This window comes from Apodemus sylvaticus, chromosome X, assembly GCF_947179515.1.
Source record: "Apodemus sylvaticus chromosome X, mApoSyl1.1, whole genome shotgun sequence".
Lineage (NCBI taxonomy): Eukaryota > Metazoa > Chordata > Mammalia > Rodentia > Muridae > Apodemus > Apodemus sylvaticus.
In genome coordinates, this window is record NC_067495.1 from 105,517,443 (window position 1) to 105,533,729 (window position 16,287).

General features: G+C 41.6%; 1 protein-coding gene across 1 annotated transcript in view; it reads right to left on the reverse strand.

Annotated features, from left to right (window-relative positions):
* Trpc5 (transient receptor potential cation channel subfamily C member 5) overlaps positions 1-16,287 on the reverse strand; it is a 148,403-nt gene that overhangs the window by 98,971 nt on the left and 33,145 nt on the right. Inside the window, exon 2 of the mRNA XM_052170833.1 lies at positions 9,598-10,119. Within this exon, the coding sequence (XP_052026793.1) occupies positions 9,598-10,119 (522 nt within the window). The remainder of the gene's footprint in view (positions 1-9,597; positions 10,120-16,287) is intronic.

The window sequence follows — 16,287 nt, forward strand, 5'->3', positions numbered from 1 at the left end:
AGAAATTCACCTATTATACCAACTTAATGCCTTTCAATCATTTTAGTTCCATGGACAGACAGTATGGCCTTTTTATCAATTTTCATAGAATCCTAAATCACATCATAGTTAAAAAGATTAATAGGGCATTTAGTACAGATGATTTCAGAGCTCACCAACATGGCAGATACATGACAAAAATACACACAGAACAAATGAAAATTATGTCAAAATGTAATTAGTGGAGTTGATTGTATATTACAGTAGGCAGTATGCTGTAACTCCTTACTACAATAACTTTAATAAGCAAACTGAAAGATTCTAGGTACACAAGTACAGACAAAGCAGCAAATAGGTGATGCACTGAAAATTAACCTGATTTTCATTAGGAGATTGGAGATTGCAAGATTGGAGAAAGGAAGAAGAAATTATTTTTCCATGCCAGGAGGAAATGTTAATGAATAATAATTATTATAATTAGTGGAACAGGTAAGATTATTTCTATATCTTATAAGAACATTTACCAACAGTAACAACAACAATAGACCTGTATGAAAGTTAAAATATAATCTACACTTTAAGTAAGGGCTTAGTAACAACTAGGGAAAATAGATATGGCTGCCAGGGAAATTTGATCTGTGGGAGATAGGGTATAATTTTCTGTCAAAAAAAATTATGATTACTTGAACAAAATCGGGAAAAATATCCAGAGAGGGGCCACCAGTCTACTATAAATTCTATTTGGTGAGCAATTTATCTGAGGAAGAGGAAATGATGCTCTGCAAACCTGATAGACATACTAACCAGTAGATAGTAATCCAAGTAGAACTCTACAATATGGGCCTTGTAATGTTTCCATGATAAATTAGTAAGACTTTGTTAAAAGTCAGACAGCATAAACCGCCAATAAACTCAAACAGGTCATAACAAGAGAAACCTGGAAGACTACTCTAGACAAAGCCTTAAACAAGTAATAGGCAGTGTTGTTCTTAAACAGCAGAAAAAGAAGACGCTGGAAGTCATCAGATGTGGATCTGCTTTGCCGACTGCATTTCAGTATCTGCCTTGATTGCATAATTATGTGCACTTAAGAACTGTTAAGATGTAACTCTATTTCAAGAAATGGACTGTTGTATCAAGTATGTTTGCTATATGGAATGGGATTAGAAATAGAGTTAAAAGTGATGAGGAAAAAATCTTAGCAATAAGAACAAGAGTTAGTAAGGAAGCTATTTTCAGTAGAGAGGACATTTTAAATTGCTAACAGTTAACAGTTATTTGAGATGGGGTTACTTCCTGAGTTCATTTACCTGTGCCTTATGAAAATTAGCCAATTGTGAGATCTTAGTAGAAGTAACTCCTTGGTAACTGATACAGATTAAGTATATAGAGAGTTAAATAAAAGGAGAAATACTAATAAATATGTTTATTGGATGTCTCCAGTTGAGATGTTGACTCTCTCCAGAAGACTGGAGTAACTAGTCTATTATCCAAGTAGCCTTGTTTTGTGTCTTTTTGAGGTTAGTGCCAAAACCAGATTTTGTATGGCATAGAGAACTAGAGAGGGAGCCAGGCTCTATATTCTGAGACAAACCTAAAGGTGTTAAAATCAAGAAAGACAGCCTGGTAAATGGCACTGAAGTACACAGTACAAATCGTCATTCTTTAGCTGAAGTATAGGAGCTGCTGACAGTATATGCTTGCATCTCTTTATGTAACCATTTCTTCACATTATTAGGTTATAATCACTTATGATCTTTATAGACTATTGTTCCAGACTGCTTAATCATTTTTAAGCGATTTTAGCCAATAAATTTTGATTAAAAAGCCAAAGAACTTGTAGTCTCCTTCAGTTACCTTGTAGTAAAATTTTAAGCTACTGAACTGCCACAAAAGGACATTCCACAAATGTCACGGAGAGATCACTGAGAATGTTGCACCGAGAGCCTGACTGTCCACTGAATGTCAGGTGGTCTCTGCGAATTCCATGAGCATGGATCTTCGTTTGTAAAATGAACACTACACTTCTGCTGCTTCCTTTTAATGGTAGAAATGAACAAACAAAATAGTACACATTTGAAAGCCTTTGGAATGTCTGACAATGGGCTAGAACAGATGAAATTATGACAATTAAGATGTCATTCCATACCAACAAATGTCAGTATAAAATCACCTGAAGATTGAATTTGTATGTAAGGATTATTCAATAGTCTGCACCTGTTTCTAAGAGACAAAAACTACCTCACCTTAGTACTTTATGTAAAAATTATAATTTGGAATTGGCTTTTGTTTAATTCTTTGGAGCCTAGTCTTTCACCAAATGACGTTCTTTTGAAGAGCCCATTAGACTCTGAGTAGGAATAATTATGAGGGAAAAGTGCAATGAAAAGGCCCTTTAGAAAGGAGTTTGCATCCCCATAGGAAGAACAACAATATCAACCAAGCAGACCTCCCAGAGCTCCCGGGGAGTAAACCACCAACCAAAGAGTACACACGGAGGGACCCATGGCTCCAGCTGCATTGGACATCAATGAGAGGATGTCTTGGTCCTGTGAAGGCTTGATGCCCCAGGATAGGGGAATGTTAGGCCAGTGGGGCAGGAGTGGTTGGGCAGGGGGGCACTCTCATAGAAGTAGGGGGAGGGGATAGGGGATTTGTGGATGGGAATCTGGGAAGGAGGATATTATTTGAAATGTAAATAAATAAAATAACCAATAAAAAAGAAAAGACCTTTTAGAGAAGAATAAATTCTCTTCCACTTTCAGCCAAGATTTTGTTCCTGAGGGTGATACTGTACTCATTTCTTTTCTCTTTGCCCTTTCAAAATACCTAAATGAAAATGAAATAATATCTTAAGGGAGGTTTATATGGGTAATGGTTTCAGAGGGTCTCAGTTAACAAGAATGAGGGAGGTGCAGTGATGAGAGCAGCTAGTCTGTGGTATTGGATGTTCATGCCTGGGACCAGAAAGCAGTGACCGTGACCAGGAGAAGCAGTAAATAGAATTTAATAAGGCCTGCTTCTAGTGACCTACTTCTGATACATAGGCCCTATTACCTACAGGCTCTACAACTTTTCAAATAATGCCTCGAGCTGGAGACAACACACTGGAAACATGATCCTATAAGGAACAATTGAGCTTCAAGTCATAACATTTTGTCTCTATCTCTCATCATCTCATTGCTGTTTGACAGTGCAAAAATGCTTTAAGTCCAAGGGTCCTCTAAGTTTTAACAGTTGTTCAAAATTTCAAGATACTCTTTTATGATCCTGCATCAAATAAAATAAAAATCCAGAGCTCCATACTGAAATACAACGTTACCTGCATTCCCTAAAAGGGGAAATGTGGATATGCCAATAAAAGATTGCAATTGCAGCTACAGGCATCCAGCTGGCTGTTCACCCAGGTTTTGCTTTTCCGGTACTCATGGAGAAACTGTTGCTCTCTATACCTTTGGTCTGTATGGTTTTTCCCTTCATCCATTCACCAGCCTTCTTTAGGCAACTAAAGACACTGAGGAAAACTATCCTTTAAAAATGTTTCCAACTTGTTTATGGGTTCTCAACATGTAATGGTCAGGTTGAATTGGTTCCATCAGATGATGGCATAGGACCCACTTAGACTAATAATTAGGCTGGGGAGGTGGCACAGATTGTAGGAATACTCGCTGTGTAAACAAGAGGACCTGAGTTCAAATCCCACAAACCCACGAAAAAAGCTGGGCATAGTTGAACATGCCTGTAACCACAGTGCTGTGTGTAGACGGGGAGGGGAGGATATGATAGGCAGGGTGATTAGAAGTTTTTGGTTCAGCGGAAGACCCTGCCTCAAGAGTATAAAGCAGACAGTGATGGAGTAGATCAGCCATTGCCCTCCTCTGAGCCCTGGGTATATGGATGAGTGACTGTGCCTATACCCACATACGGACACATCATACGTCACACCTGTGTATGCGCAAACTCAGCCATTCATAGGAACACATAAAAATACTATTAAATGTGTAGAAGGGAAATGAAGAATCACAAGGGACAAAACCAAAGTGAAAACAAAAATAAATGAATGAATGAAAGAAGGAAGGAAGGAAGGAAAGAAGAAAGGAAGGAAGAAAAGGAGCTACTGAGCCAGAAGTGGTGGACTATGCCTGTGAACTCGATACTTAGGAAGACGGTCAGGTGTCTGAGGCCAGCCAGAGCAACACCGCAAATACACATGAATAATAAAAAATTAATACACTTTTCTCCTTAGTTTGTTAAGATACGCAAACTATATGCCTTTAAAGGATTTTTTCTTAAAGTTTTTGAAAGATTTATTTGTTTATTTTCTGTCTAGGGGTATTTTGCATGTATAATGTGTGCTGGCATCCCTCAGAGGTCACATGTATGCCCTGGAACTAGAGTTACAGATGGTTGTGTCACCACGTGGGTATTAGGAACCAGATTTGGGTCCTCTGTAAGAGCCATGAGTGTCCTTAACTACTAAGCAATCTCTAGCTCCATTTCCAAGGAATTTGAGTGATTTTGTTTATCACAAAAATTCTAAATTCACTTGCCATAGATAATATAGTGAAGGTAAAGTTAGAATTCATTTATTTGTGTCCAAAATAGAGGTTAGCCATATAGTTTTGTAATATCCCACATGAAGATCTTTTTTTTCTTTTTTTTAATTGAATATATTCTCTTTTTTGTGTGATTTACTCATTTTTCTTTTTTTTATTGAATATAACCTTCATTTACATTTCAATGTTAAAACCTTTCTGGGTTTCCCCCCTCCTGGAGAACCCCCAACCCCTCCTCCCACCCCCTGCTTCCAAGTATGTGCCCCTCCACCTGACCCACTCCCATTCACCCCCTGTGATTTCTCTACGCTGGGGCCTCTATTGAGCCTTCACCTGACCAAGGGCCACTCCTCCCACTGATGCCCAACAAGGCATTCCTCTCCCTCATTTTTGGCTGGAACCATGTGTGTGGGACCATTGTGTGAGACAGTCTATAGCTTCATTAGGCAAGGCCGCTCTGGAGACTCAACTGCATAATCCTGTGGCCATCAGTCACGCGTGACCCCGCCCCAGGCCCCTAGTGTTCTGGCTGGACTTCACCTCTGTAGTCACCTGGCTTCAGCCAGGCTTTCCCTGCCCCTCGGTTACCCAACTTACTATAAATGGAGGCTTCTTGCTCTCTCTCTCTCTCTCTCTCTCTCTCTCTCTCTCTCTCTCTCTCCCCCTTATCCTGCTCTCTTATCTCTCTCTTGTCTTTTCCCAACTCTCTTCCACGTGGTCATGGCTATCCCTCATCTCTCCATCTTCTCTTTCTCTCTTTTCTTCTCTTTCTCTATTTCTCTCTCTACTCCTTTAATAATAAAGCATGAAAACTATAAACTGTCTCTTTTATTAAACCCGCCACATAAGAGCACAGAGCAGGCCTCAGCATTTCCAGCGGCCAGGGAAAGATCCAAGCCTCCTCACAGCCAAGCTGCCTCTCAGGCAACTAAGCTTCTTTCAACAGGTCCCTGGGAGGTCCATGCCAGAGCAGCACCACCTTCTGAGCAAGACCTCCTTCCACACTAGCCAGGCAGTCTCCTGCCCCTTAGGCCTTGGGGCGGCAGCACTCCTCAGTGCTGAGTGTGTGTGGTCCCTTCAGTGCTTCTCTATCCTCCTTCATGGACTCTACTGTGTGCCAGAGTTCTCTCATATGCTGCACCTGCCGCCGCACCCTCTTTTCCCTTTCCCCCCACACATGTGCACCCCTTGGTTGATGGTTCAGTCCCTGGGAGTCCTGGGGTGTCTGGGTGGCCAACATCATTATTCTTCTCATGGGGCTGTAAACCCCTTCAGCTCCTCTGGACCACCCTCCAGCTCCTCCATTGGGGACCTCATGCCCAGTCCAATGGTTGGTTGCTAGCATCTGCCTCTGTATGTGTAAGGCTCTGGCAGAGCCCCTCTGGAGACAACCATGGCATGCTCCTTTTGGTATACACTTCTTGTCATCCACAATAGTGTCAGGGGTTTGGTGACTGCTTATAGAATGAATCCCCAGGTAGGGAAGTCTCTGGCTGGCCTTTACTTCAGTCTCTGCTCCACACATTGTCTTCCTTATTGCTCCTGGGAGTATTTTGTTCCCTTTCTCAGAGGAACCAAAGCACCCTCACTTAAGTCCTCCTCCTTCTTGAGCTAGGTTTATTGTAACTTGTTTATTTTGTGCTTTTGGGCTAACATCTGCTTATTAGTGAGTGCGTACCATGTGCATTCTTTTGTGATTGGGTTGCCTCGTTCAGGATGACACTTTCTAGTTCCATCCATTTGCCTAACAATTTCATGAATTCATTGTTTTAAATACCTGAATAGTACTCCATTATGAATATATTCTTTTTTAATTAGATATATTCTTTATTTCAAATGTTGTCCCCTTTCCTGGTTCTTCCCCCCAAAAAATCCCCTACCCCACCCCCCCTTACCTCTGCTCACCAGTCTACCCACTACCAATTCCCTGTCCTGGCATTCTCCTATACTGGGACATCTAGCCTTTTCAGGACCGAGGGCTTCTACTCCCATTGATGCTCAACAAGGTCATCCTCTGCTGCATATGCATCTGGAGTCTTGGGTCCCTCCATGTATAATCTTTAGTTGGTGGTTAGTCCCTGGGAGCTCTGGGGGTACTGGGTGGTTCAAATTGTTGTTCTTCCTATGGTGCTGGAAACCCCTTTGCTTTCTTCTATACCTATAATCCTTAGGTTTGGTTTTCTTATTGTGTCCTGAATTTCCTAGATTTTGGGGTTACAATATTTTTGCATTTTGCATTTTCTTTTGATTGTTGAGTCAATATTTTCTATGTTATCTTCAGCACCTGAGATCCTTTCTTCTATCTCATCTATGGCTCCTGATTTCTTTCCTAGGTTTTCTATCTCCAGAGTTGTCTCCCTTTGTGATTTCTTTATTGTTTCTACTTCAATTTTTAGATCCTGCATGGTTTTGTTCAGTTCCTTCACTTGCTTGTTTGTGTTTTCTTGAAGTTCTTTATGGGAATTTTGTGTTTCCTCTTTAAGGGCTTCTAACTGTTGACCCATGTTCTCCTGTATTTCTTTAAGGGATTTTTGTGTATCCTGTTAAAGGGCTTTTACCTGTTGACCCATGTTCTCCTGTATTTCTTTAAGGGAGTTATTTATGTTCTTCTTGAAGTCCTCTATCAGCATCATGAGATGCGATTTTAAATCCAACTCTTGCTTTTCTGGTGTGTTGGGGTATCCGGGACTTGTTGTGGTGGGAGAACTGTGTTCTAATGTTGCCAAGTGGCCTTTCACCATTTGATTATCTCTGGTATTAGTTGGTCTTGCTGTCTCTGGCTGGAGCTTATCCCTACTGAGGGCTTGTAAGCCTGTGTCCGTGCTCCTTTCTGTCCCAGTTGCTCTACTGATCGTATGCCCTGTGTACTCCTAGCTGTTTCCCTCCAGTGAGATTTTGGAAAGTTGAGATCTCAATCTCTCTGTCTCTGTCTCTCTCTCTCTCTCTCTCTCATTCTCTCTTTCCCTCATTCTCTCTCTCTCTCAGCAATTACTTGTTTAATACTAAAACTTGGGAAAGATGGATGTGGAAGTACCTGTTTATAATTCCAGATTTGGCAGGATAATTGAGATTTCATTCTTTTTTATGAGATATATTCTTTATTTACATTTCAAATGTTGTCCCCTTTCCTGGTTCCCTCTCCCAAAAAGCCCATAAACCATCTCCCCTCCCCTGGTTTCCCATTCAACCCCCTCCCACTTCCCTGTCCTGGTATTTATTCCCCTACACTGCAACATTGAGCCTTCCCAGGACCAGGGGCCTCTCCTCCCTTTGATGTCCAACAAGGCCATACTCTGCTGCCTATGCATCTGGAGCCATGGGTAGCCCCAGGTGTACTCTTTGGTTGATGGTTTTGTTCCTGGAAACTCTGGGAGTACTGAGTGACTCATACTGTTGTTCCTTCTATGGTGCTGCAAACCCCTTTAGCTCCTTGGGTCCTTTCTCTAGCTCCCCCATTGGGGACCCTGTGCTCAGTTCAATGGCTGGCTGAGTGTCCCCCTCTGTATTTGTCATGCACTAGCAGAGCCTCCCAAGTGACAGCTATATCTGGCTCTGGTCAGTAAGCACTTGTGGGCATCCACAATAGTGTCTGGGTTTTGAATCTGTACATGGGATGGATCCCTAGTTGGGAGTATTTTCTGTATGGTATTTCCCTCAGACTCTGTTTTACACTTTGTCTCCATATCTCCTTCTGTGGGTATTTTGTTCCCCCTTCCAAGAAGGACCAGAGTATCCATACTTTGTTCTTCCTTCTTCTTAAGCTTCATTTGATCTGTGAATTGTGTCTTGGGTATTCCAAGCTTCTTATCAGTGAGTGCATACCATGTCTGTTCTTTTGTGATTGGGTTACCTCACTCAGGATGATATTTTCTAGTTCCACCCACTTGCCTAAGAATTTCATGAATTCATTGTTTTTAATAGCTGAGTAGTATCCCATTGTGTATCACATTGTTCTTACCTCCATGCTCAGATGTAAATGTGCTGCTGGGAGACGACTCTCTCCTGGCAGGCCATGCATAGAAGGTTGTGGAGCCGCTGGGCTCCTTGGTGCAAATAGTGACCAGAAGACTCCTGTCCTAGCTGATCCACTGATGGCATGCCCAGTGCACTCCTAGCGGTTCCCCTCCAGAGGGATATTTGAGAGAAAGTGAAGTCGTCCCCCACCCCCAAGCTCAGAAGTGAAAGCACTGCTGGGAGATCACTCTCTCTTGGTGGGCTGTGCACGAAGGCTGTGGAGCCGTCTTGACCCAGTTTCCCTCTACCTTCCAGAAAACTCTTATCTCACCCCTCCCCCTGCCTCTGTGACAATGCTCTCCCACCTACCCCACTCCCACCTAGCCTCCCCTTGATTTCCCTATGCTGGAAAGCCTCCATAGGACCAAGGACCTCTCCTCCCATTGATGCCTGACAAGGCAATCCTCTGCTACAAGTGCAGCTGGAGCCATGTGTACCCCTTGGCCTAGTCCCTGGGATGAAGAGACTTTTTAACTGTAAAATAGCCAATGATCAATCGTATTCATATCATAATATAAATAATGAAGATAATTATCTTTACAAATTTTATGTAGCCAAATGCTCTAAAGTTAAAATTGCAAAATGTCTCCAAACAAGTAAGACTGGTATTTAGCCTCTCTATTCTAAACACTGATAAGTGTACTTGACAAGGATTTGTTGAATGATGAAATGCTTTCTTTTTTATTATTATATATTTTTATTTTCTATATTCTTTGTTTACATTCCAAATGATTTCCCCTTTCCCAGTTCCCCCCTCCCCATATGTCCCATAAACCTTCTTCTCTCCACCCATTCTCCAATCACCTCTCTCCTTTTTCTCTGTCCTGATACTCCCCTCCAATGCCTGATAAAATGCTTTCCTTTCAAAGAATCAGGTGACTACATTTTTGATCATGAAGGAAATACACAGAAGCTGTCTGTGTCACAGATGAATGGATCTATGAGGCCCATACAACCTACATGTATATGTTTGAATCTGAGTCTTGCTTTGATGCAGTAGACACTGAGAGCTTTAAACTTCCAGGAGACAGAGATTATCTCAACTTACCTCTTTCTGGTGATATTTGATCGCCACCTTCAGCTTGGCCAGGTCATGGTACTTCTGTGGGTCAAGTTCTTCACTGTGGTCATCTCGATGGTTGAGGATGATCTCCAGTTCTCGGGAGCTCCGAGCTTGGTCCAGCAGGTCCTTGGCAAAGAGCTTACATTGTTGGGAGAGCTCTTCATACTCAGCCTTGAACTCATTTTCCACCTTGCTCAGCTCCTTGAGTTCCCAGCCCAGCCGGAAGGCCGTGAGAATGGGGTCCTCACTTGATAGGGCAATGAGCGAGGGACTTGCCAGAGCCTTGTATATATTCAGTCGGGACCTTGAATGACGCAGACTGTCTACCTCTGAACTGGATACACACTCCACACAGTTGCAGCGGATCTGGTGGGGCCTTGGGATAGTGACCCGCTTTTGGACAAGCAATTTGATGATTTCATAGTTGTTGGTGTGGGCTGCCAACATGATGGGAGTGATGTCTGGTGTGAACTCAGAGAACTGGGTGTCCATCATCAGAGTGGGAACCTACACACATGAAATGAGAAACACAGAGGGCACAGTTATAGTTGGAAGCATGAAGGGAGCATCCATTGGTAATTCAGGAACTGAATTTTCCTTTCTCTTGTCACTGCTCCCCTAAACAGTTAATGTTTGTGGGCTTCTATGTTCCTGGTACTTTCCTAAGCACATTACTCATATTTACTCATTTAATATTCACAACAACCCAGTTGGTCAATATTATTCCCATGGGAGGAAGCTGAGAGAGGTTAATGGACATACCAAAGATTATGTGGTTTTCAGTAGCAGAAGCAAAATTTAAACCAGGTAGTACAACTGTTGAGTTCAGCTCTTAAATTTATGATAGCACAAGATACCCACTTCTAACTGTCAGAACAAGGGAAACAAAAAAGGAGAGGATACTGATCCTGGCCTTCTGCAGCAGAGTTGAACAAATCCTAAAGTCCATAATAGTTCATGAAGTTATATGTATAGCATTAATTGAGCTGTTGAGAGTGCTGGAATATTGACTTGAAATACCAAAGACAGGCCATCATTTTGAAGATCATACAACTTAATAAAGCCATAATGGCAAAAAGAAAAGTCTCTCACAAATGGTATTGACTTTGTATGCATATGGAACTTTAGGAGACTAAAGGCCAGGGTTAATTAATTCAATAAGCACTTTCAATGTAACTGTTCAGTGGTCACACTTTAGTTAAAGTAAGGCATGTGATTTCAATTCATTCACATAGCCATCTGGCCATTTCTCTTGTTTCTCCCCATAACTGATCCTGAAACCCCAAATTCCCTCCCTGCTCCCCCCCCCATTGATCTCCATCCCACCTCCCACCCAGCTCCCTCTCTCCATTTGCCTCTTTTTGATCATTTTATTCCCTTTTCTAAGTGAGTTTCAAGCATCCTCCATTATGTATTTCTTTCAGATTCAGGAAGATAGAAAGAATTAGGTATTTTCAGGAAGAAGTAATATTGTAAATGAGGAATTCCAGGTGTGGGGCAGCATTGTTAATGACAAAAGGACTGTTGTCTCTAGGATATGATGTTGGGTAGCTATAACCTAGGAAGTACAGAGTTCTTTATGTATTCAGGAACACACCCAAAGAAGTGCTGAAAACCTGATCAATGAATTAAAATAGCCTTCCAACTTGAAAACATATCTTTGGGGACTTAGTCTGTTTTCAGGCCAATAAAGAAAGCAAGAGGATCTGGGGTCCAGAGGAGTGAGTCGAGTACTTGTTTTGCATGCACAAAGCTTTGATTTCAGTTGCCGGAACCTGAATAGGGTGATTAACACCTGTAATCTTAGTAACCTAACACCTTGGAGATGGAGACAGGAACATCAGTTCACACACACACACACACACACACACACACACACACACACACGGACGTCCAATGTCCATATCTATATATCTATATGTGTGTGTGTGTATGTATATATGTATGTATATAAGTACACACACACAGATACATGAACACTGGGGATACAGGAGACTGTCTCAAAAGGAAAAGGAACATGAGGGAGCTCCCTAGATTCATGTAAGAACTAGAAGGTGGAGCTAGAAGATGGAGGAAACCTGGGACAACGACGGGAAGGTTTGTGGAAGAGAAACCTGAGTATGTGAAGCATGAATAGTATTCCAGGAAAAGAGGAAAGACTGATCTTATTAAATTTAAGGAAAAGAAGAGCATAGTGTCAAAGCTCATGTTTCATGTTTGCTGGGGAGAAAAGGCCAGGGACGGCTGGGATTCTCACAAAACAGAAAAATATTGTTTTAATCAATACTTTCATTTTATTTTTTACAACAACAGCAGTAACATTCTAGAGTTACTCATGACATTAAAAAAGCAAGAGTTACTGTTTTCCATCATAGTTTGCTTCCATCTCCCCTTGAATAAGGGACTTCTAAATAGGGGAGTGGCCAGAAAGGAGAGGGAGGGAAAGGTGAGGGGATCAGACTGCCAGAAACCTGCTTCCCTTGCCGAGTAGCTGCACTGGCCTCAGAAAGCTGTGGGTCAACCATTGCTAGGACAGAGAAAGGAGTAAACATGGTAAAACACCGAGAAAGGGAAGCTACAAACAGAACAGCAGGAAGTGAACAACTCGACGCATAAAATAAATTGGATGCAGGAAAGAATAATCTCAAAATTAACATAAGCCCACAGGCTCAGAAAGAAATAGGCCTGAGTGGGCCTGGAAAGGAACATAAACACAACTGGCATAAAGCCGTGGAGTGGGGAAGAGATGGAAAGAGAGCAATTTGGCATAGGCTGCTCGGAAAGAACAGAGTTCAGATCAGGAAAATCCGTCCTTTCTCTAGGCAGGGACGGCTTTCAATCTTTGTCATTATCTAAAATGGTGAGGAGACGGTGGAGTGGATGACAACCTAGTGGACAGTTGTCTCTGGGTGACAGTGGCGGTGTGGTCTGCTTTCCAACATGCTGCTCACCCACTCCTTCCTTGCTCTGGATACTTTTCGCCCTCCTTTCCTCATTTCTTTTCTTCTTGTCAGTGCTGACAAGACTGTCCAAGACCCAAAGCCATACCCAAGATTCCTTGTTTAGCCATGGAGCTGAAAGGAGACTGTCTGTGCTTGAAATATGAAAAACTTGCTGGAGCGCATTAATTCCAGTAAGGAGCATTCTGACCCTCTGTTTTGTTTTCTGGTTACTTGAGACCTGAGAGGAAACCTTTTCCAAAAAGAGGAAGCTTCACTGGCCATGTCTTCCCTGCAGCTGCCTAGTGAAATACCATAGGCTCTAGAGTTTATCCAGGATAGCTACTTTTCTGATGTTGCTTTACACTGCTCTCTATTTCACAATATGTTTCGTTGCTTTCCTGTGAAGAGCAGTGTTAATTGTCAACTTGATAGAATCTACGATTAACTGATGGACCTCTGGGAATGACAAACTAATAAATCAAAAATGAGCAACCTAACTGGACAGACAGTTCTCAGACAAAGTCCTAAAGAGTGCTGCACGCATGGCCCAGTGGCCAGCACAACTTTTTATTCAGTCACGAGGGCTAGAGTTCAGGTCCTAGCACTCATGATGTTGGGTGACTCACCATTACTTCTAATTCCAGCTACAGGGATACAATGAAGTGGAAACTTCTAGTTCTTTGGCAAGTTATGTCAAAAGATGTTCTACTGGGGTGCACAGGTGGAAGGATGTCTTGTTAAAGCAAACACATGAAAGACTGTTTTCCTGAAGCACACACAGGTAAAAGGATGTTTGGATATAGCTTACACATGAAAGGACCCAGGATGAAGAAGTGTAAATATGAGCCCACAAACAGTGGGAGCCGAGCACTGAGCTTTGGTTTGGTTTGCTCCACCTCGCTATTCTTCACTAAAGACCACATGTATTCGTTCACCTTACCTAGCGTTATCAAGCTCAACTTGTGGTAACACTGCCATTGAGAGAAATTCACACAAGAATTGCTTGTGAGATTTCTGAGGCAGCTTGCAACTTCCAAGGCTTCACCTTATGCCAGTTGGCAAGCCTGGTGGTTCCTTCAGGATCAAACTACAGCTGTCTGGTGTCTGCTTGTGGAAAGAACTGGATTGTAGCTACCAGTTTGTGCCTGGTGTCTGCCTGCCTAGGTCTGGTCTGCAACTGCTGAGTTGTATTTGGTGTTTGCTATGGGACTGCACTGCTGCCCAAGAAGTTTAAGTTCACCCCCAAAGAATTATTGCTGAACAGGTCCACTTCCTTCATATACTAATAACTTTTCTTTTACTACCTCTGCTGGGTGGTAGGCTAGAAGAGAGGTCGAACCCTTATTAAAAGTAGGTTGCAAGTATTTATGCCTACACAGGAGGCTGAGACAGGAGCATTGTAAGTCAAGTCTGAGTGGCATAGAAAAACCTTGTCTCAACAACAATGACTACATGGTGGGCCAGCAGGTAAAACTCTTGCCACACAAGCCTAGTGACCTGCGTTTGATTCCTGGAGCCAAAGTCAAGATATAAAATGAGCTCATGAAACCCCACCATGTATTATTGAGGGGGGGATGAGCAGAAGTCACTGCTGTCAGCCTCCTACACTCAATATCCCAGCTGTTGGGGTTTTGCATTAGGGCATCGTTTTTTTTTTTTTTTTTTTTCATGTCTGAATTGACATATCTTCCATATCTGTGTCATAGTGTGTCACAAATGTCTTCCCTCTGGATCCCCAGACTGATACTTTTGGTGAATACATCAGTTAAGAAACTTAAATATATCTGTGAAAAGCACAGGAGGAAGCTGCAATGTGCTCCCTTTGGGAGCAGGAACCAGGAAAGTTGAGACATTCCAAATAAAGGGAAGAAGGGAGCTTGGGGTGATGAGCAGATGGGGTCCAGAGCAAAGGATGGTTAACCCAAATTTTCAACTTAATCAGACTGGAAATTGTAGGAATTTAGTAAAGCACATCTCTGGATGTCTATGACATTATTTCCAGAGATGGTTAGATTCTGAGGGCTCTAAGCTAATCAAAGAATTAACCCATTAATCATGCTATTGATTCATAACATGAGGACATTATTGAGAGATAGTGAAAATATGGGGTGTGACATAGCTGGAGGTAAGTAGGTGGGGAGAACATTACTTAGGGACTATCCCCTTTCTATAAGCCTACTTCCTGGGTTACATGAGTTGACCAACCATGTTCCACCATACCCACTTGGCCTTGAAGTGAGTCTTCTGAACCTGGAACCTGGATAGATCCTGCCTCACTTTGTGCCCAGGATTTTGTAACATAGTTGAAAACATAACTAAAACAGCTGGGGGCAGTATAAATGGAGATTGCATATATGTATATTGCCTGTACTGGCTGGTTTTGTGTGTCAACTTATCATGGAGTTATTACAGAGAAAGGAGTTGGGGAAGTGCCTCCATGAGATCCAGCTGTGGGGCATTTTCTCAATTAGTGATCAAGGGGGTAGGCCCCTTGTGGGTGGTGCCATCCCTGGGTTGGTAGTCTTGGGTTCTATAAGAGAGCAGGCTGAGCAAGTCAGGGGAAGCAAGCCAGTAAGAAACATCCCTCCATGGCCTCTGCATCAGCTCCTGCTTCCTGACCTGCTTGAGTTCCAGTCCTGACTTCCTTTAGATGAAAAGCAGTGTGGAAGTATAAGCTGAATAAACCCCTTCCTCCCCAACTTGCTTCCTGTTTGTATAGGAATAGAAACCCTGACTAAGATACCGCCTATATAGGATCATATGAAGTTTTCAGCTATAACTGTCACAACAAATACAAGTATACCAACAGGAACACTTCCCAGCAAACTAATTTCAAAAAAGTCTTAAGTTTTTAAGACAGGGTTTCACTTTGTAGCCCAGGTTAGCCTCAAAGACAAGATCTTCCTGCCTTGTCCTAAATATTAAGATCACATGTCTACACCATTATACCTAGTTTACAATTATTTTTTATTATTGATATTATAGATAAAAACTTTGATGGATGCAAAACCTTAACAATTAACACTCAAATTATTACTGATTAACAATAACACCTCTGTGTTATTCTGTGTTCTTTTACTGATCTTCTTGCTTAATGCAAGTTAGCCTAGAGCTTTCATCTTTGCTTGTCTTTGATGACACATCCTTGTCATGTTAAATCTCCCAAGTAAGCTTCACCAGTACTGCCTTCTTGGAGTTGTTCTTATATTTTAGAGTATTTCTATATATGTTACTGTATATAATATAGAGCATTTCTATATATGATACTGTATATAATATAGAGCATTTCTATATATGATACTGTATATAATATAGAGTATTTCTATATACATTACTGTATATAATATAGAGTATTTCTATATACGTTATTGTATAGGATAATAGAGTATTCCTATATATGTTACTGTATATAATATATAGTATTTCTGTATACATTACTGTATATAATATAGAGTATTCCTATATACATTACTGTAAATAATATAGACTATTTCTATATGAGTTACTGTTTATAATATAGAGTATTTCTATTTAAGTTACTCTATATAATATAGAGTGTTTCTATAAAAAATATGATCAAAGTTTCATGGAGGTCCTTCGAACTTTCTATTCTTATAAGTGACTGTTCAGCTTCTGTCTTGGTAGGGGAGCCAGTATCAAATTATTACTGATTAACATATCTTGGCCATGTTTGATAGAGGTTTTTTGCATTTACCTGATAGTCTTGTCTGAA